At 41.2% G+C, this 15,335-nt stretch overlaps 3 protein-coding genes across 3 annotated transcripts in view; all 3 read left to right on the top strand.

The window, feature by feature from the left end:
• Window positions 1–2,572, top strand: part of TMEM9B (TMEM9 domain family member B) — a 7,495-nt gene extending 4,923 nt beyond the window's left edge. Inside the window, exon 5 of the mRNA XM_042814796.1 lies at window positions 1,399–2,572. Within this exon, the coding sequence (XP_042670730.1) occupies window positions 1,399–1,554 (156 nt within the window). The 3' untranslated portion in view covers window positions 1,555–2,572. The remainder of the gene's footprint in view (window positions 1–1,398) is intronic.
• A 1,257-nt stretch (window positions 2,573–3,829) lies between these two features.
• CUNH11orf16 (chromosome unknown C11orf16 homolog) lies at window positions 3,830–14,311 on the top strand. Its single transcript, XM_042814793.1, has 6 exons — window positions 3,830–3,843; window positions 4,040–4,116; window positions 9,422–9,614; window positions 10,273–10,432; window positions 11,173–11,401; window positions 12,113–14,311. The coding sequence occupies exons 3-6, from the start codon at window positions 9,448–9,450 to the stop codon at window positions 12,865–12,867; spliced, it is 1,311 nt and encodes a 436-aa protein (XP_042670727.1). The 5' UTR covers window positions 3,830–3,843; window positions 4,040–4,116; window positions 9,422–9,447; the 3' UTR covers window positions 12,868–14,311.
• Window positions 4,376–6,638, top strand: ASCL3 (achaete-scute family bHLH transcription factor 3). The gene is made up of 2 exons (XM_042814797.1): window positions 4,376–4,982; window positions 5,760–6,638. The coding sequence occupies exon 2, from the start codon at window positions 5,765–5,767 to the stop codon at window positions 6,317–6,319; it is 555 nt and encodes a 184-aa protein (XP_042670731.1). The 5' UTR covers window positions 4,376–4,982; window positions 5,760–5,764; the 3' UTR covers window positions 6,320–6,638.
• Window positions 14,312–15,335: the final 1,024 nt, after the last annotated feature.

The raw sequence follows: 15,335 nt of genomic DNA on the forward strand, positions 1-15,335 counted from the left end.
TCCTCCGCCTTTCCTCCGCCTTTCCTCCGCCTTTCCTCCGCCTTTCCCACTGAAATTGAGGGTAGCTAGCTTGCCAGTACCATCCAACTTATCTTATGCTATCCATTTCTCCATTTATTTTATGGAGGAAACGTACTGCTATTGTGATTTTGCTTCTGTACAAATGAAGTGATTTGTGATCTTTGAACTTACTGTTCTAGATAAGTCCAACTGCATAATCTTTTATATAAGTTCATAGCCGTTTAGTCTGGGACTGTCTTCATTTTAGCATATTTCTTAGCTCAGTGATGCCCATATGTGCCATTGTAGACATCCCCTGAGATCTTTAATGTGAATCATTCTCCTGTTAAGAATCATCACTGAGCTATTCTGTACAGAATTATGTCACAGATACATATCAGTGTCTTTTAAAAGCATTCAGGAACAACAGCAACAACACAAGTACTGTGAGGTGTATACATATAAAAGGGCAAATAACTATTTAATATGGGATGTAGTTATGTTATTTTTTTATTATGAAGTTTACACACGGTGCTTTCTGATGTAACTTTAGGAGCACGACTTTGTCCAAAACAATTTGACAGCCAAAGAAGAAGTTCAATTCCAACCCTTACTGTTTATAACCTGCTTTTATTTATTAGAAGAAAACAAAGCTTTGCGGGTATTGATGGAAAACAGGCAGAGTAAATATTAAATAAGCTCTCAGTTATTGTTGAGCTCTGTCACTTAAACAGCTGTATTTACACTTTGCTTTCAGACAGCTTGGTACAATAGGTTTGGTTTGGTAAACAGTGGAGTGTGTTGGTTTTACATACAATCTTTATATGAACATCCTGAACTGCCATACAGTAACAAGCTGAGAGCTGGCAAAAAACTGACTAATTCACTCTTTAAGTGACATTAAACAAAGTACATTCATGACAATAACAGGAGGGTCCTGGCATCGTAGTCTGTCTTAGATTTGATTCCAGCAGCTACTAATGGATGCAAGTCTCGTTTGGGTAGTGAGGCACTGGAACAAGTTGTCCATGGAGGCTTGGATGTCCTGTCTCTGGAGACTTTCAAGGCTGGGTTGGACGGGGCCCTGGGCAACCTGATCCAGTGTTTGGCAACCCTGGCTGTGTTAGAGAGTTGGAGCTCAGTGATCTCTAAGGTCCCTTCCAACCTAAGCTGTTCTATGAAATTGCAGTGATACCATCGGGTCTATTTGGAAAATATTTGGCAGTTACTTGGGATGAAAAATATCGTTTTAACTGTCTGAAAACTTGCTTTGTCGTTATGACTGACTAATTGGCTAAAATAGCTCGTTTCACCTTAAAATCACCAACAAAATAAAACAGTTAATTCAATTGCTCGATGGAATTATTGAGATCTAACTAAGGATCTTTGCTGTTCCAGGATCACCAGCCGTTTGCAAATGCTCATGACGTGCTAGCTCGATCTCGGAGCCGTGCCAACGTGCTGAACAAAGTGGAGTATGCCCAGCAGCGCTGGAAGTTGCAGGTCCAAGAGCAACGCAAGTCTGTTTTCGACCGTCACGTTGTGCTGAGTTAATTCTCTCAGCAGCAACTCCAAGAAGTAAAGCAGGCAAACCGAAAAAACTGACTTCTGTCTCCCTGAACCTACTGCTTCAAAAGGGTTTTCTGCAATTGTTCTTTTCTGATTTGGAAAAAAAAACCAAACCACCAAACATATATATATATGAAGTATTTAAAATTTGAAAGAATGTACTGAGCAGGAAGCAGATAAAAGAAATTAGTTAACCAAAAGCTAGAAATCTTTACATTTTCAGTTGTCTCTTACTAATAAAACTGAAAAGAAAACAAACCCTGAGATAGCTTGCTTTGTTTGCTACTGTGATACTTTATTTACAGTTGTGACTTAACGGTGATTTTTAACTATATATTTCTCTTTATTATTTATGTGGTTAAAAGTACCTGGGAACACAGTAACTACTTACAACTCACCACTCTCTTTATGTAAAGACCTTTTGTAAATATATTTGGATTTTTCTTCAGGCTGATGTCACATTGGAAATTGAAATCTTGCAGTGCAGTTGTCATGTCAGAGAGCAGAATTTTGATTGGCTGTATTCATCATTTGGTTGCTTGCACTTGTACTTTCAAAGTGCTTGTATGTCAAGTGGTCGCAGAAATAAGGCTGAACTTAAATGGACACTGACTCTTTGAGCTGCACACTTGAACTACTGTGATGTAGATAAACCCAAATGCACTTCAAGGTAGTGTTGACATTTCGTTCTATTTTGCTTTAAAAGCTTAATATATTGTATGTGTATGATATCTTTTAAAAGAGATCTTCCTTTCTTCTCATGGGTAAAGTCTCAGGAGCTAGTATATGATGAAATATTTATTATAAGAAATCTTTCTGCATTTGTTTGGATTGATGGCATAAGGCACATAATTTCTTGAGCACCTGTCATCCTGGGAGTTAGGTGTATTTTTCTATCTGTGATTCTGTGTTCATCTCTCTTAAGAGGTATACAGTCGCTAGATGACTAACTTTCATATATTCTCTTTGGAATGTAACAATTAAAACTGATTTTTGAAAAACAGATGCACATTATCTAGATGTCATCATTTTCTCCCTCATTACACTTGCATGCAAATTGCATTTATAAAAACAGTTAACTGAAAATGCTTCTGAATGGAAATATGCAGTTTTTTAGTGCTTAGATAAGGGAAAGAATGGCACAACAAATTGCTGATTGAAGGAAGGTTTTAATCCCTGAAATTTGGCTAGGCATGTTTAGTTATATTACCATGTTGGAATGATTTTCATTTCCAGTGCTGAAGGAAATGGTACCATGGAACAGTATTGTATATTGGCAGGTACAGGTTTGGCTTTCGTAATTGCCAGAGTGGGAGCAAAATAGTGTGGAAAATAACTGTACCTGTATACTTATCTCTTCAGTACCTTGAGTGGAAACATAAGTTGTCCCATAACATTTGCAATGACTACATGTTTTTGGCAGATGCAGGTCTTCATTGTCTTGTCAGTCCTGTAGGCTTCCGAAACCACAATTAATCTGTGTGTAATTATAACAGGCACCTAATTAGTGGAGATGTAGGGTTCTCCCTCTAAGTACAAAACAGCACAGGGTGTATTGACAGGATAAAAGCAAACAAACAAAAACACAGTTGTGTTTGGCATCTAACCCTGATGAGTCAATGATCGGTTATGACAGCGATGTACATAGGATGCCCTAAGGAAAAATAACTTGTTTGTTGCATTTGTGCCTACCTATCAGTTCTAATAGGTGCCCTACATCTTGGCTGCATTTCTGATCGGGTCTGAAGCTGGAGTAGAAGGAAGATGCAGAACTTTGCTCCAGATGGGAGGAGGTTAGGGGGAAGGGAATTAGGGCTGATATTTGAGTTTAGTGTTGAGGCTTTGAGACAGCAAAGTGGAATAGAACTTAAAAGAACTTGAAACAAAGCAGATCCTGTGAGATGACCATAAAATGTAATATTAATTTCATCCATACTCTTATTCAAATGTGTGTTTATTTTAACTAAGTTCTAGCTGATAATTAAATAGATGTTAGTGTATGAAGCTCCAGTAAAGGAAAATACTGCTTTAGTAAACTGTAACAGGGCATAAGCAAAGTATGTTCCTGATTTACTTTTTCAGGTGATCCAGTTGTGTTCAATACGGTTTTAAAATTTCTAGTTCTTAATGCCAAGTCTTGTTGCCATCATAGCTGTGGTGTGGGTGGAAAAGGCAAACCAGAAATGAGCAGATCTAACTGTAAGCTACTTTGCATGTTGTCAATTGGCTATAAATTGCAGGAGTCATTGACTCAGTGGAACAAAGTGCATTCAGGTAAGAGAACTGTGTATTGCTGTATCTAGCTACAGGTCTGCACTGAATATCCATGTTTCTCTAAACCACTTCTATCAGCCAGTCAGTAACAATGCTTCTGTAGCTTTTTAATTCGTTGTGTTTAATACGATCAATTACTACATTACATAAGATGCAAGGAAACTGGAACATTAACTTTTTCTTCAATATTGTTTAGGTATTTTCAGGTATTACTCAGCAGTCTTAAAATTAGCGCGTCTTGTTTCCTTGGATTTCACTTTGCTCTGAAGATCGGTGAGTCTCTGCTCTGATGGGAAGAGGATTCTAACATGTGCTCAGTGCAGACAGTAAGGCAGCAGACAAATGTATGCAATGCTGTTATGCAGCAGAAGAGTCGGTGCAAAACAAACACTGCAAGTATCACAGGGGGCTGTGTTTTTTGGTTTCTTGCTGTATGTAGATACTTTACTATTCACTTTTTGCTATTCAGTGACTTTATTTCGTTCTGACAATTTTCTACTGTGACATCTTGAAAATATTTTTAGAATAACACAACTTGTGTTAAAAAAGAGAAAGATGATTATCTACTGCTTTTGTTTTATGAACGTATATATTCACTTCTAATCTTTCAGTATCTCTATTAATTCAAAATGAACGTGTCTGCGTGCCATCAGTGTGCCTATACAAAGATCCATTTAAGATGCATGTGACTGTCTCTCTTATCTAACAGCATGCTATAAAGGAACTCTGAACTCCCAAGATTTCTGTACTGAGATCCATTTTGATAAGAAAATAACAAACAGCACTGAATACAGATGTATGTTGATGGAATATGTTGTTAGATTGGGTTATTGAGTGAAAATTCTCTTACTGTTGAAAGTGGCAGGTGTGAAATGATTAGAAAACATTAAAATATCTTTATCCTTGTGAGGGATTAAGATAATCCAGTTTGCTATGGAACTGTGCTCTGTATATTTGAAACTTTTCAAGGTTGTTGTGAGTAGTGCAGTCTAGATGTTTCTGGTAACCTAGTTTGTGTTGTGTGCTTTTTCTTTTGTAGAGGGTATAATCTAAGTATTTTAGAAAGCCAAGTATAGATGAGGAAGACGTTAAAGGAGCATTTTTGGATAGATTTTGTTGGGAAGTACTGCTTGCAATTGGTAAGGATGGATCTTAATTCTTTAAAAAATAACAATATGCTTTAGATACATTTTTAAGTAGCTATTATGTAAAATAATTTGAAATTGAAATTTAGTATTTCATCTCTGTGTTTCTCCACTCATCTGTGTATTAAACAACAGGACCCAAGATGATGTCAAGTTTAGCCCTAATTCATCCTATAGGCCTTTCCTAAAACTTAGATGAAGAATAAATTGAATACTTTGCAGACATAAATTTGACATCCCTTCTGGGATCCCTGCACAAGTTTTGCATTGAGTCAAAACAGTACAGTGAATGAGATATCAAATGAATAGAGAAGTAATTAGTCCTTGAAGATTTTTTGGTACAAGTAGAGTCTGTCACTGGAATTGTCAGTGGGCTGGAGAGAGTGCTTTCAGTGTTGGCCTGCTTTATGTTTTCTGTAAAGATGAAAGTTTAGAGCAAGCTAGATTTCTGTGGGGCTCATAAAAGTAGATCTTTCTCATTTCTAAAGCGGAAATGAAAGGAGAATGTTTGCTCTTTCCTTTAGAAAGTGTTAATAGTTTTCTTCAGATCTGTTGTGCATTTTTTAAAATCACTGTAGCCAATTTACATCCTCTTGGTTGTTTTTTTTTTTTTTTTTTCCCAAAGAGGATGTTTTCTGCCATCTGTTGTTCTAATGTATTTGCAACATTTCAGAAGTCTCACCTGGCAAATGCCAGTTAGTAAACGCAGGTGAGTATTTTGTCCTGTCCAGTATGAGTTGTTTAAAGTGTTTTGTAATTATGCGTTTCCAGGTTAAATGCAGAACCTGATGGATGGGAAAAGCTACTGTAATCTCATGGACAAGTTGTCCATCACTGCTGACACTCAGTGCATACAGCTGCCCCGGCCTTTCTGTGCAGACCCACTGGTCATGTTTCACATGTACCCAGAAACACCAAACCAGGTCGCTTGCTCTGAAGATCTGTCATTCCTTCCTTTCATGTCTGAGCATTTCATCACAGAGAACTTCTACACTGAGCCCTGTGGCTTTTCCTACCAAATACCCCACTGCAGTTACAACAGGAGTGAGTACTCCTATGGGCCGGCTTTCATCAGGAAGAGGAATGAGAGGGAAAGGCAGAGAGTTAAATGTGTCAATGAAGGCTATGCTAAATTGAGACATCACCTACCTAAGGAATACTTAGAGAAACGGCTCAGCAAAGTAGAGACTCTCCGTGCAGCAATAAAATACATCAGGTACCTACAGTCTGTTCTGTACAGTGATTCCATGGCAGCAGACAAAAATGTCATGGAGCCAAGCCAAGCACCTAAAGCAATTAACAAACAAAGCCAATTTTTGAAGGCTATCTAAACTGTTCCAAATCAAGGGAAAGATATCCTGGATGGGAGCCTGGTAGCCACTGCTATGTTGTTTATGATGTGCACCTTCCTGAAACATCTAGGAGATCATAGTATGCATCGATACCAGCCCACAGAAAAGCATTTTAGTTTTGCAGGTAGTAACTGTGCTTACAGAAGCGTGACTGGAAAATGTGGCCTCAGATAATTCATGGAAATTGGAAAGCACATCTAAAATAGTAACCGAACAAAAAATACAATACCTATAAGTGTGAATTAATTCTATGTGCCATCACATTCTTTGTGCTTTGAAATAAAATAAAGTCTTTCCAGTGGTGAGGCTAAAATTCCTTTATTGTTCTGTACTGTGACTGGTTTGCTCTCATATGCCCTTTCACGGAAGTTTTTTTGTTCTTATTGCCAGTTTTTCTCTTAAAAAGCGAGGAGGTCTTTATAAAGGTTCCCAGGAATGTTATTCAAAGACAACAAAATGGATAAGTTAGTTTAAAAGTGGAAGGAAAAGGGGAGCAGTTCTCTGAAACACTGTCACCGGGCGTAGGAAGAGCATGACATCTTGCAAATGCAGTTTTATTCCTATGAGTAAAAATGTTGATTCTTTTAAAACTGTTGATTCTGCCTAATTTCTATCCAAATTCTATGGAAATTTGTTTCCATCTCGCTGTGCACTTAAAAATTAGGACTGGTTGCACAATACAAAGAGGGTTGGCAAGATTCTGGCCTGGGAAGAATTGTGTCCTGTGAAAGAAATTCTTCCGGGATCCTCTTCCCCTTAGTCTGTTTCTCTGTGTTATCCGATGATTTCAGCTAATCAGTGTAGAACAGATTTATGCCAAGATGGTGAAGAGAGTTTTATCTTGTGATTAGCAGAATGTTCTTAACGTTTGCTGTGTGTCAGGGTTGGCATTTAACAGCAATTCGGCTGGCAACATGAGAGCAGTTCGTCTCTGGTTACAGCAAAATGTAGAGAAAACAATTCCAGACTTTGTAAGAGCTGGCAGTCCTTAATTACAGTCATCCATCCCTCTGTTCTCATGTTTTAATAGTAGTGAATTGAAAAATGCCTACTAAATGCAATTAAGTATTTCCCTGCCTGCACTGCACAGACATATCACATATTGAGGTGTGTACATTTGTGAAGGAGGAAATGAAGAATAGGGAGCGCAGTAGAGATTAGCAGGAAGATTTCTATGTGATTCTCTGACATTTTGGAGCAGGTTGCCCAAGGAGGCTGTGGGTGCCCCATCCCTGGAGGCATTCAAGGCCAGGCTGGATGTGGCTCTGGGCAGCCTGGTCTGCTGGTTTGTGACCCTGCACATAGCAGGGGGGTTGAAACTCAATGGTCGTTGTGGTCCTTTTCAACCCAGGCCATTCTATGATTTTGGTTTTGTACATGCTTTGGAGGAAAGGGGGAGAATTCAGAAATTCTTCCCCTTTATTATAGAAAAGAGAAGTTTGCAAAGGGATTCGATCTCAGTTCCTCCCAGCTTTGGCTCTCCTTGTTTGAACCAATATATTTGTGGTGGTGCTTTATGATCGTAAATCTGAACTGCAGCTTTGAATGATACATTTCTTTTACCTTATGTTACTATGTGAAGGGCTGGAGGATGCTTTGCCCTTCTGTAATCCTTTCTTTGCCCCCATGGTCTCCCAGTGCAATAGCTGGATCACCAGAGCTGCATTCAGCAGCAATTGGGCTGGTACATGGCAGGCAAAGGGTCGTCTCTGCAGCGGGGTCAGGTCAGCACGTCAATTCCTAGTGGTAGCCATGTTGCTGACCTCCTTAGCAACTAGAAAGTGCTGGCAACAAATGCTTCCTGCATCCAGCAGGGCAAAAGGACAAGGTTTCTATCTCAAGGCTAAATACAAACAGTCAAGATTTAGTGTTATCAGTAACTGGTAAGTTTGAAATGCTTCTGGGTCCAAATGTGTGGAACTGTTCAGGAAATCTCGTAGTGCTCCATAGTTGCCTTTGTCAGAGCACTGCTTTGTACATCTATGCAATACTTGGCTCTTGGCAGGACAGCTCTGAGCAGCTTTACAGCGGGCTTTAACGCGTACTGGAATTTGCATTCCTTTAGAAAACATTATGGATTCCAGCTTGTTTCAGTTTGTAATAGGGGAGCTTGTGTAGTAAGTGTGAGTTTGATGTGTTGGTTTGCTCTTTATAAGACACGTTTTTCAGCAGTTATTTACTTGCCTTTGTTGTGTTTGAAATTACATACCGTTTGTAGATGATAGAATCACTAATTGTATCTTTTATGAGATGAAATAAAGGTAAATTAGGCACTTGGTTGATATATTGCTCGCTCTATCACAAATTTTACCCTCAGCATGCTGAATATTTCTAAACAAAATATATTTATGTAAGATTATCAGAGAGCATCACCTCATGAATCCTAATGTGACAACCTCTGAGTAGTTACTGCTCATCAAATCTTAGCATCTCATTCTTCTGGTGGCAAGCCATAGTCCTACTGTTGCAAAACATGACAGGGCAGTGGGAGATCAAAATATTTCCTCTTAATATATCATAGACAATTTTGTTCTAGCACTACAGTCAGAAGCTGTCTGCTCAACTATGAACTTCAGCTGCAGTTTCTGTTTTAGCTTGTAGAGCAGGGAGGGTTGAGCTGGCTCTGTGTATAAGGAAGCTCTAAAGGAGAGTGTAGGTGTAAGAGAAGAGCTGCGTGTTACAGAGGGGAACAAAAGCTGCAGCTAGTTAAGAACATTGCTTTCCTTAGGATTTCCACAGCAAGAGTGTTTCCCTGGATGTTTATGTCCCTTTACTAGATATAGATTTATAGACTCACAGACTTGTTTGGATTGGAAGGGACCTCAAAGATCATCCATTTCCAACTCATTTGCTGTGGCTAGGTTTGCCAACCACAAATTTGAATGACTGGAAGTCACTGAAGTCAGTGATATGGGTTCACATGACAAAACACCAGACTGGGTACTTTGAATTCAGTCTTTATTTCATGAGAGCAATTAGTAAAAGTTACTGAGATCTTGAGGGTAATCTGGAAAACATTTGCTTGGCTTGAAAAATGCCAGCATGTTGTCTCTTTTCAACTACTAATAGCTCGTGTTTTAGTCTTGCAGGAAGCAGCCTTTGCAAGAATGGCTCATTTGGAAAGATTCCTGCCCATGGACCACAGGTGCTGCAGCATGATGCCAGCTCTGGACAAGTTCCTGTGCTCCAGTGCCATCCCTGCTATCCACCCCTGCTGCAGGAGCTCCTTTGCCATGCATTCTGCCTGGATCACCAAGACCCTTGCTCCCCTGCGGTAAAATTAAATTCTTGTTGGATCTGTGATTTGCTCCTTTGCATGATATCAAATAGGATAAAGAAGTCTGGGATGTGTCAGGTTAATACATTAGCAGCTTGAATATCATTTGTGCTTTCCTCACCCTTGTGCTGGCAGTTCTTGGATTGCATTAACTAAAATGATTTGCTACCCTGGAGATTATGGAAAGCAAAGCCTGGGGTAAACTTGCTATCAAAAAAAGAAGTCCTTAATGTTACTTGGATAAATAAAAGCATTTTGCATGAGCAGTGATCTGTGAAATGGTTCTAATTCTATGTGACAGGGAATTATTTCCCCGTTTTGAGCTTATACTGTCAGCTACAGTGCTTGAGTACCTCTAAACTGTGCTTTATGCTGGAGCATCTTTTTCTCTTGCCTGATCTTAAGGGTTGTATTAACTTGCCATGTAGTCAGAAAAGGTGTTAATGCAAGTGATCCTGGCCAAGGTCTCCAGCATATTCTTAGCTTTCTTCCTCTTAATCCCAAACCAAAGAGAACTGGGTAAAAAGTGGGAGTTCTACAAAATGAGGTGCAGTAACCTTGTTCTTACATCTTAGAGGATACATATATACTTTTGCCTGACCTACAGAATCTCTCAGAATTTCTCTCACCACTAACCAATTTTCTGTTATTCAAGGTGCCAGTGGATTGGGCGCTGCTTCCCCTCCCTTGGCCCAGCATGGCAGAGGCTGAGCATGTCACAGAGATCAGCCATCTTAGCCAAAAATGTCCCTGTTCTGGTGAGAGGGGAGCATGATGGATTTTATTACCGTGGTACAGTAAAAGAGGAGGTGAAGGTGAGCAACAGTCTCTGTGCTGTAGTCATGCGGGTGTACGCTGTCAGTCAGATCTGTTCACCTGCAGGTGGGCCATCCACTGAACTCAGGTGAGGTGGGTGAAGTCAGCATGGCTGGAGGACACCCCTCTGCCTTTGGCAAAGACTGAATGTGGTGGATGCAGTCTGCAGCAGTCCTTGTGCACTGCCTGAGTTCTGTGTGCACAGCAGGGCCTCATCTCTGCTGGTGCTCGGCATTGTGCCAGGCCTGGATGGCATCAGAGCTGTTGTGAACAGTGTGCTGGCCACTGTTGTGTATAGACACATAGCCACCAGCGCAGGAAAAGTGTTTGGTGGTGTGTTATGTACACACTGCCAGCATGAGTCAGCTGCAGACCAATGGCACAGTGTCTTCAGAAATGTTAGTGAAAGCTTTAATTCGTCAGTTTGTTAGCACTTCAAACTTAAGGGGGAAAAAGAGTCTATTCTTTCTCAAGAACAGGGAAGTGTCTTGTTTCAGTGTTGATTGAAAGCCTCTTGACAGGCCTTAGCTTACAAGAAAATAAAAAATTGCAGCAGCTCCCCAGCAGTGAGTTCATGTTGTATAATGAGGAAGGACTTGGGCATGCCTAAAGAACAGCTTTAGTGTGCCTGGTGCATGCAGTGTGCCTTGTAAAATCCAGTGGGACTGTACCTAGTGATTATGTGACTTGATGCATAACTATGTGTTTTTCAGAGGTACTGTTTTTCTCTCGGTAACAGAATGAAAGGGGAATGTTCCTGGTAGAGTTTACCAGACCACTTCAGTTGCATGGAAGGCATTTGGTACATGTGCAAAAAACAGCAAAGGATGACATCCTGGAGTATGCCAATGGCATGAAGCATTCCTTGCTGCCGGGAGACAAAGTATTGGCACCTTGGGAACCAGATTTGGTGAGGTATGGCCCTGGAACAGTCCTCACGGGCATTGAGACGAGGGACCCTTTACGAGGTAAGAAGGATGCTGCCCTTGTCTTGCTTGCCTTGCTTGGGAACACAAGTGAGACTCTTGGGATGAACTCTGTTGTGCTATTGCCAGAGAGCTGTCAATGAACTCACTGTAGCATTACTTAAGGCATCCAGGAGCTGATGTGGATGATATGACCTTAGATGGATATCAGATTGTAACCTTGCTGTCTGACCCTAAGGAAGCTGTGACCCACAAAAACGTCACATTCCATATCCACGGATCTGCAATTTCCTGTATGCTCAGGTGGGGCTGTGTCTGTTGCGTGAAGGACAATGGCCTTTTCCTGGTAGATCCAAATGTGGCAGCTCTCAGGAAGCATCCGTCTGTGCTAGAGTGCTCATGCTTTTACTGAAGGATGCATCCTGGGAGTGACCTTATCACCCAAGCATGGTATTTCAGCAGCTCATTCGTTTTCCTGTGTCTGACAGGCTCTGCTGACTGCTCAAATATGGGTAGCGTGCTCCCTGAGTGTTACTGCTAGCTTTGGCAGGAACAACAAAACTCAGCCAACATTGACTTGTTCACCTGATGAAAAACTGGGAAGAAAGATGCTGCCAGGTGTCACAGTGAGAGGTGATCACTGATGCTGCATCTGGCAGGACTAGAAAGCGTGTCCCAAGCTGCAGAGCCTGAGCTGTATGTGCTCCCTAGGCAGAACGGCTACTCACAGCTGCATGCCTTTTCTCCCAACAGCCTCAGAAGATGAAGAAATTATGGTTCAGTTCTGGAATGACAAGAAAGTGAACCTGCCACGAGGTGTAGCACTGTGGATCCCTCCTAGCCTTTGTGGGAGGATTGTGGAGATGATCCACATGCCTTTCTCCAGCAGGTTAAAGAGCAGAGAAAGTCCTGACACTAACTTGTGCATTTTTTCCTGCAGTCCTAAAACCACCTGGGTTCCTGTTTGTGTTGCATGTAGCAACGCTAAGCACAGCTTGCTCTGCTCACCCTGCTGGCCACTTCTCCTCTGTTGTTGTGGTGGTACGTGCTGTTCATCAGCCTGTGTCCACTCCTTCTGCTGCTGCCATGGCCACTTTGATGTTTGGTGGCCTCTTCCACCCAAGTCTCAGGTCTTTCAGAGAGAAGCTGAAGAGGCAGAGCCCAGCAGCAAATCCTCTGCACACCTTCTGGAAGTGGAAGGTCCAAAACAAGAGGAGCTAGCAGCTTTGGCAGCACATTCCCCTTCTGACTCAGTAGGTGATCTAGAGGTGTTCCCCACTCAGAGTGCTGTAGTGGATGGTACTGTTAAAACAGACCCCAGTCATCCTGAGAAGCCCAGGCTGGAGGAATGTGCAGGACCCAAGTGGAAATACTGGAAAAGGAACCACTACAAGTCTCATGCCAGTAATTCAGGTACCTTGAAACACCCTAAAAGGAAGGAGCAGCCAGAGGGAAATAGCCAGCATGTTCTGTGCCCCCCTTCATATGGGCTCTCACTTAACCTGTAGTTGGTATAAATACCATACATTTGCCTGTCAGCTGCCAATGCTTTATTTCCTCCTCCCCAGCATTTCTGCCCCCTCGTCTTGCATGCTAACTCTTCTTCTGGCAACTCATCCAGTGGAAAACTATTAGAATCTCATGTGGAGGCAGGTGCCCCTTGCTGAGTTTCTTACTCATGATTTTCTACGCATTTAATGATGCCAGCATCTTTATTAACCTTCATAGCTAGTCTAAGCAGAATCAATCACCCAAAAGAATTCCTTAGAGTGTTTAAAGTACATTTTTCTCTCTTAAGTGAACGCATCTGTTTCAATTCTGATTTCCCTATGCTTAAGGCTAAGATATAATTTTTTCCCCCAAGGAACTGGCAGACACAGCAGCATATGTGCAAAGGGCAAGTTAGAATCCAAAGCCATCTCTGTTGTAGAGATGTCCCATGTTGCACCACCTGAGCAGAGTGCAGTGTTGGAAACTACTGAGCAGGCTCCCAGAAGGCAATTCACAGTGAATGAAATAGTGAAATACCAGGATTTCAAGCTGTCTTCAGGGGTAATTTGTATTAATACTGTATTTACTGACATGATCCGGTCTGTTTGAATGGAACAAGTATTCATGTTATTAGTTCAGAAATTGCCATTTGTATAGTAATTGCCTGCTATGGCCTTCCACCAATTTTATGATATGGAGGGGACTTTTCCATTAATCTAAAAAAAAATTATTAACTAAAATAAAAGTGAGGAGGGCCTGAAGCTCCTTGTTGGAATGGAAAAGGTTATGCCAGCAAACAGTGTGAGCAATCAGTAGAGACTCTACACTCAGAAATTAGCCACTTGTCCACTGACATTGACCCAATTAAGTCCTGCAGAAATAGAGACCAGTCATCTCTGGCCTTCAGTGTAAATAAAACCCAAGAAAAGACAGCTTATACAAAATTTTTATGCCAATATGCAACTCCAGACAGGTGTGCTCTGTGTTAGCCAAGTGTCATATCAATACACTGCTGACGTGCTTTGCCTTTTGGTAAAACTAGAAAGAAACCAGAGGAGCCTCATTCTAGCTCAAAACCAGCAGCATGAATCGTAGCAGTGGATACATGTGGTAACACAGAGCATTCATGGACTGCCAATGGATTTTTATCCTGTCTTCCAGGAGGAAGGTTCTGTAGCATCATGAAAGCAAAGATATAGACATACAAGAAAGAAAACAGAGTTGGACAATAAACATAAAACAACTTGCTTAGGAGAGGACAAACTTGGCAGTACAGACCGTAACAGCGGAGAACAGAGAGGGAAAGAACAGCAGAGCTCATGCTAAAGCAGGGAGAGATGTGATCCATCAGAATTCAGTAACTATACAGCTGATGAAGTTCAAGAGCTGAAATTTCAGGTAAACTGCTTGTACTATTAGCAATGTTACATTTATTAAGCAAATAAAGTTCTGATGTAGGCACTTCATAGGAGAGCTTTATGGATAACTGTACCGTTTTAATGACCGAGACGTGATTTCCAACCTGGTAACATTTCAGCATCCTCATTCTTTACTCTATGGTTAGTCTGCTGTTAAATTGAATTATTTGGGTGTGAGCTCTTTACATTTCTGAAGAGATCAGATAAACTAGTATTAGTGCTGAAAGCCTGAGCAGATGCAAAGCAAGGATCTAATAAACCTCCAATTTATCTACTGTCCTCTGGTGCTAGCCAGAGGAATTCAGCTCACCAATTTCTCTGTGGGAAACCAGAAGAAACAGAGAAATTATACAACCTGACAACCCCAATTTTTATTATTATTATTTTTTTCAGGATTAAAGCAAACCAGAGAATAAGGAATATATAGCTTAACACAGTTCTGTGTGCAGTGTTCAAGCCATTGAATTTTATATTCTCCTCAACATTAACTGAAACCTTAATGCCATCAGCTACAACAGGATTGCAGACTATATAGAGCATGTCACTAATATTAACTGTGTTCTACTGAAAAAGGTAGCTAGGTGATTCTAAGCCTAGTTTAGAGCCTGCAGAGACAGGATTTGAAGTTTGTCAGTAGTTTAGAGTATCTCCATAGAAGGAGATTTCACAACCTCTGGGCAGCCTGTTCCAGTGCTCTGTCACCCTCACGGTAAAGCAGTTTTTCCTCATGTTGAGATGGAACTTCTGTGTGCCAGTTTGTGCCCATTGCTGGGCACCACTGAAGGGAGCCAGGTCCCACCCTCTTTATTCCTGTGCTGCAGATGCTTATAAGCATTGGTAAGATCCTCTTTCAGTCTTCTCCCCTCCAGGCTGAACAGCCCCGGTCTCTCAGCCTTTCCTCACACAGGAGATGCTCCAGGCCCCTCACCACCTTTGTGGCCCTGCGCTGGACTCTCTCTAGGAGATCCCTGTCTTTCTTGAACTGGGGAGCCCAGCTGTGGCCTCACCAGGGCAGAGTAGAGCGGGAAAGATCATCCATGCTGACCATTAAAAAATGCACCCCAAAT

This window comes from Centrocercus urophasianus, unplaced genomic scaffold (genome assembly GCF_019232065.1).
Source record: "Centrocercus urophasianus isolate 14NV4802_14NV808 unplaced genomic scaffold, USGS_Curo_1.0 seq_14, whole genome shotgun sequence".
Lineage (NCBI taxonomy): Eukaryota > Metazoa > Chordata > Aves > Galliformes > Phasianidae > Centrocercus > Centrocercus urophasianus.

Excerpts from the sequence above, each read along its gene's own strand:
- ASCL3 (XM_042814797.1), top strand. The coding sequence starts at position 5,765 with ATGCAGAACCTGATGGATGGGAAAAGCTACTGTAATCTCATGGACAAG.
- CUNH11orf16 (XM_042814793.1), top strand. The coding sequence starts at position 9,448 with ATGGCTCATTTGGAAAGATTCCTGCCCATGGACCACAGGTGCTGCAGC. Across the intron at positions 9,615-10,272 it reads AAGACCCTTGCTCCCCTGCG|GTGCCAGTGGATTGGGCGCT; the intron begins GTAAAATTAAAT and ends CTGTTATTCAAG. Across the intron at positions 10,433-11,172 it reads CAGTAAAAGAGGAGGTGAAG|AATGAAAGGGGAATGTTCCT; the intron begins GTGAGCAACAGT and ends TCTCGGTAACAG.